Here is a 5,707-nt window from a genome sequence, read left to right on the forward strand (position 1 = left end):
ACCCATATAGGCATTTTTCTGTGACCACTTAGCCAGACTGAATGGAGTTGTTTTCAAGATGTAGGTAAGACGTTATAGTCTTATGCCCTGAGATAACATCATTTTGGAAATTAATGCGGAAATACAATTGTATTTTGCTTTTGTTTTTTTTTTTTTTTGGGGGGGGGGGGGGACATACTTTTTTTTTCAGAATAACGTTATTAAATTTATGTATTCACGAACTTCTTTCAGTTTCAGATTACCGAAACCTAAACCGAAAAATGTACCTGCGGAATAATGACCCTTTAGAACTAGGAGCTATACTTACAACTATCATTCGGTGCGGTTTATTTCTGCATCTTCTCTCTCCAAATACAATAACAAATGAAAACAAAGTGATACAGAGTATGCAAAAAAGGAGAGCAAAACATACGAATCAATATAACAACTGTCAATTTCATAACGGCATCAGTCTGTATTAACATGAATCAAAGCAACATGTTAAAAGCATACTGTTTCTATAAGTAAACAAAGGAGAAATCAATACAGGGGACTGTCATCATAAGTAGAGCTTGACGTTAATGAGGCCCTATAATACGAGTATAACACGACACCAATAAACCTATCAACACATAAAACTGTTAATCTTAACGTAGTATACCAAACGCATTTTCAAAAAAAAACAATAACAACAATCCAATAACTTACAACTCCAATAATTTTCAAGATTATAAAAACTATACAATTTACAACTATACCTCGGTCACTGGAGTCCAATTCATGCACCAAGGACATTGAAACCGTGCCTTTGGAGCATTTTAAGAAGATCGCCATTTCACGGAGCGTGGGCCCACACACAAAGACATTTACACAAGCACACACACTCACACACACTCGCTCAAATGCACATGCACATGCACATTAACAAGCACTCACGCAAATACACACACAGAAAATGTGAAATTCCATCACTCGATAAGAAGTATACCGTTACCATTATGACCAGTTGACGGAAAATGTTTAGAAGACAGCGTTACATTCTGTTCTCTGATCTTGCACTGTTACGTATAGTCATTTAGTGTCTTTTATTCAATTAAACATGGCAATGAGATTCAGCCAAAAAAAAAAAATATTATATAGTGTCCGTGCCCCGATGAGATCACAAAAAAGAACTAGAAAAGAAAATATCTTCATTACTCACAACAAAAAATTGTTATAGCAAAAATGTAATTTATTATAACATCATGACACCAAATGAAATAAGTTATAAAATCATGCAACGAGAGAGAAAGAAAACAAAAACAAATCACGTATTGCAGAAAGATAATCGTTATAGGGTTTGTGATTTTAATACAACATAATCACTTTGCACCCCTATTTATGTTAATACGCAAGATTAGTTACCTGCATAAATGATCGCATTGATTGAAAGTTTTGTAATTGGTGATACTTACTAAACATACCTATAGACGTCCGAATGCATTTTCTAATGAGGTCATTCTTACAAATAATGTATTTGCAAGTAATTTAATGTGCACAAAGATCAGGAACTTTCATCTAGAATGATTATTATGAAATAGCTTCGGGAGTATTAAATAGTCACGGATTAAAGATTTCAGTTTGTTCCAAAGTTCCGACGATATCATGGTCTTTTGATCTATTGAACAACTCTGGAAGTTGATTTTGTAGTTTCCAGATAACGTCTGTTTCAATTGAGAATAGGCCAAAATATTCCCTTCCATCTCTTCCCAACGTATTAGGTAATATCAAGGGTGTTTTTTTTTTATGGATAGCGTAAAACAAGGAAAGAGATCCAGGAGATTGCCAGAACTTCGACATGAGATGAGCAAAAAATACAACTTTTGCTGCTTAGATCATTGCCCCCAGAACTAGACGTGGGTGTTTCGAGAGTCTCACCTTCGGTCTCTGTCCCACACTGCAGCCTTTTCTGCCACAGAGATGCCAGAACAAACTGATTGGTGGAGTTGATGTCGAGGTAGGCGCGCATTTCTTCTGCCGGACTCGTCGGCCGGACGGTCAGCTGGAAACGGTATTCGTAGAGTTGTCCCTCGTCAAGAACGCGGCAAGCGTACTTCCCCTCATTGTCAAGTCCAATGCCATCGAACAACAAGCTTCCGAGCGACCCCATTCGCACGTTGTTTAATGATTCGGAGGTGTTATGGGTAATATTTATGCTTATTCCCCCCGGAATTGCCCACGTGATAGCGGTGGGACTGACGAACTTCATTGGGCATGACAGAACTAGTGAAGTGCTACCGCCGAAGGCTATCAACGTAGCATCTTGTTCAGCGCAGATTTCCGGCCGGCACTTGAGGCTTTCCGGTCGTGTCAAGAACAGACTCTGATGCAGAAGGGACGTTGGAGAGGAACAAGACAAGGGTTCAGAAAGGTGGCACAGCCACATTTGTAGGTATCGAAGACGACAGTCGCAAATCCAAGGGTTTTCCTCTCCCAAGAAATTCATGTTACGTGATGCATAACGCAACATCTTTTCGTCAACGCTCGTAAGATTGTTTTGACGAACATCGAGTGTAGAGATGCGAGTAAAAGATGGCAATGACGTCGATGAGAGGGCTTGCAGCTCGTTGTCACTGAGATAAAGATCTCTCAAATTGGGTAGACGTGAGAACGTATCTCTTGGAAGCCATTTGATTCTGTTGCTTGACAGATCTAACACCTGTAACGACGAGTGAATGCGTTTTGTTAATAATTGAGTCGGTAAACGTACAAATCTATTATGGGACAACCCCAAGATCCTAATGTTGGAAGAGGTTATAATAGGGAAATGACTCCATAATCTATTATATGTCAGTTCCAAATTTATAGTATTCGTAGGGTTGGAAAGGTGTAGCTGGATTTCTTCTGCCAGCTCATAAAGTCCGAGGCAATTGTTGAGAAGAACGTAACCAGGAGCTGGATTTCCGTCGAGTGCCTGTAGCTGACGGAGGGATAGATCCGTGCCAGACAGGTCAAGCAAATTAAGATTGAGAGGGACGTGGAATAATTGGTATGAGACGTTCATCAATGGATTAGCAGATACATCCAGGTGCGCTAGTTTAGAACACGGAAAGAATAGACCGGGTGGCAAATAAGTTAACCTATTTTTTCTTAAGGAAAGACTGAAAAGGTTTGATAGACCTTCAAAGCTATTGCTGGAAAGGCTAGATATCACGTTAGCAGAAAGGTCGAGAAAGTTCAAAGAATGAGCACGTAAAAATAACGCTAGCGTGATATACCTCAGCAGATTATCCCCCAACCAAAGACCTCTTAAGGTTGCTGACACGGTCATGTTCTTCGTCGTTGTGATTGCGTTGCTAGAAAAATTCATATCTGTCAGCGCTGCGTCCAAACCATATCCCACTGAAGTGAGGCGGTTTCCGTCTATGTGAAGATGAGTAAGAAAAGGCGGCAGTTGAGCTGAGAGTTTTGTGATGGTATTATCTGACAGTATTAGGTATGTGACGTCGCTGAAATGAACGGAAAACATTTCCCAATCTACCTGAGAAATATTGTTGTGTTGCAATAAAAGGTATGTCAGTTTCGGCAGGTTACAAGAAGGAAGCCTCACTAAATGACAGTGTTGCAGAGACAGTCTTCTTAACTCCGGTAATCCCTCCAGTGGGGCTGATGATGGCAGGTATCGGAAATCGTTGCCATTCAGATTCAGGGATTGAAGTTTTCTACAACCGAGATTTGGCATGACCTGAAGTTTGTTTCCCGACAAATCTAGAGAATTGAGTCTCGGCATATTGTTGAACGCACCTGGATGTATATATCGGATCACATTATTGGACAAATCAAGTACCTCCATTTGCGGGAAAAACGTAAAATCGGATATTTCTTGCAGTCCGTTGTGGCTCATTATGACTGTGGAAACACCAGTGCAATTTTCAAAATGTGTACTATTCCAGACGCGGATGTGATTGTAACTGAGGTCGAGTAACGAGAGCCTGGAAAAGTCTTGCAGGAAATCGAGGTTATTAAGTCGATTTTGTGTCAGAATCAAAAAGCGTATAGTTTCCCTGCTGTTCGAGTCAAAGACGATCTCTTCAAGAATGCCTGCCATGATGTAGACGTCTTCTATCATTGTTTGCCCTCTAATTGTTACCGAACGAACTGGGTTTCGTGAGGCGTTCAGGGTTGATGTAATCAATGTCACATTTTCGCATATGACAAGTCTGCTTATCCTATTCTGGTTGAGAAGTAGACTTGGGAGAAGTGATACACCGGCAGAACAATCAAAAGAAGCCAGATGGTTATCGATCAATATCAAAGACTTGAGGTTATTAAACTTCGTAAAACACTCATGAGGCAAGAGTTGGATTCTGTTGGAACGTAGGTTCAAGTCATGGACCGTTGCCAGGACACACAAGCTGTTGACACTCTGGAGTCTATTGTAGCTCAGATCTAGCCGCTCTAGACTCAACAGCCCCGCAAAGGCATCCTCATGAATCCGCTCGATTCGATTGCCTTCAAGTTTCAAGACCTTTAGAGCTGTCATCGGTCCGAAATCAGAGATGACAGCAAGGCTATTGATGCTGAGGTCCAAGTGAACTACTCCTTGTATGTTAGAGAATTGAGATGGAACAAAAGTTGCAATCAAGTTGTTCCTCAGCCAAATGTTCTCCACTAAGAAAGCAATTTGTGGTACCTCCCTGATATTGTTTCTTTCAACGTTCAGCGTTATCATTCTCGACACAGCGGGAGAAATCTCGAAACTCAAGTCGTTGATCAGATTCTTACCGATGTTAAAGGCCAAAAGTTTATCCATATTTACCACAGAGGGAACCGCGGGGAGAAAGTTATCAAATAGTTTTAGAACTGTGAGTGAATTTAAGTGTGCGAATGCTGCAGGATGAATTACACGAATCTCATTGGTTGACAGGTCGAGCTGTCGCAGCGAGGAAAAACATCCGAAATCGTCAGCGTCTACGGCTGGAAGGCGATTCATCTGCAGGGCGATTCGGACAATGTTGCAAGGAATATTCTCGGGTACGGTCCGCAGGGACCTAGATTTGCAGTCGGCCGATAGCTGGTAAATGTTGCAGGGAGATGCCTCAACCGAGCTGGTGGAGGCTAGGCTCCCAAGAATGGCAAAAACAAGAAGCATGTTCAGTAACGTTGATGCCTTCTGGTTAACAAAATTAGGCAACCAAGAATGTTCCGGTCACCATCAGAAGAAAATTATCTCTTTGGCCAAAGCCAAGAAGCACGAAGTTCTAGATGATGATTACAAATACTTGCACGCCCATTTACAGGTACTAATACTCTATCGTGGAGGGCAAAAATGACCTGGTTTGTCCACGCTTGTACAGCGGATGATTAATTTCGCGCTGGGTCAGATAATGAGCTACTAGATAATTATATATTGTCTTTGCCTGTAAACGTAGACTTTTGGTTTGAAACGATTGGGCAGATCTTATCTTACGGGCGTCGTCTACTCTGACATAATCACGACGTCATAATGGGAAAAAAATGTAATCATGTCGATTGGTTGCATTTTTCCGTTTAGGACGGTTTTTGTTAACGCATGCGCCAATCTTCGGGGTGAAAACTAGTTTCTTCTGTGTGGGTTTGAAACTGGTTACTGCATTTTTAGGCACCGTTCCGAGTCTTCTCACCGACCGACGAAAGCAATAAGAAAAGACTTGATCGGGAACACATCTCTCATGGTGAAGGAAGTCATATGATTATTCCAATGACGCTT

At 41.2% G+C, this 5,707-nt stretch overlaps 1 protein-coding gene across 1 annotated transcript; it reads right to left on the reverse strand.

Annotated features, from left to right (window-relative positions):
- Window positions 1-1,762: 1,762 nt before the first annotated feature.
- LOC139723802 (uncharacterized) lies at window positions 1,763-5,110 on the reverse strand. Its single transcript, XM_071635009.1, has one exon. The coding sequence runs from the start codon at window positions 5,108-5,110 to the stop codon at window positions 1,763-1,765; it is 3,348 nt and encodes a 1,115-aa protein (XP_071491110.1).
- Between the last annotated feature and the right edge of the window lie 597 nt (window positions 5,111-5,707).

The sequence above is a fragment of the Diadema antillarum genome, unplaced genomic scaffold, assembly GCF_040938485.1.
Source record: "Diadema antillarum isolate AM-2024a unplaced genomic scaffold, OU_Dant_1.0 scf00000201, whole genome shotgun sequence".
NCBI lineage: Eukaryota > Metazoa > Echinodermata > Echinoidea > Diadematoida > Diadematidae > Diadema > Diadema antillarum.

Bases quoted from the DNA above. Each gene is read 5' to 3' on its own strand.
- LOC139723802 (XM_071635009.1), bottom strand. From the start codon at position 5,110: ATGCTTCTTGTTTTTGCCATTCTTGGGAGCCTAGCCTCCACCAGCTCG.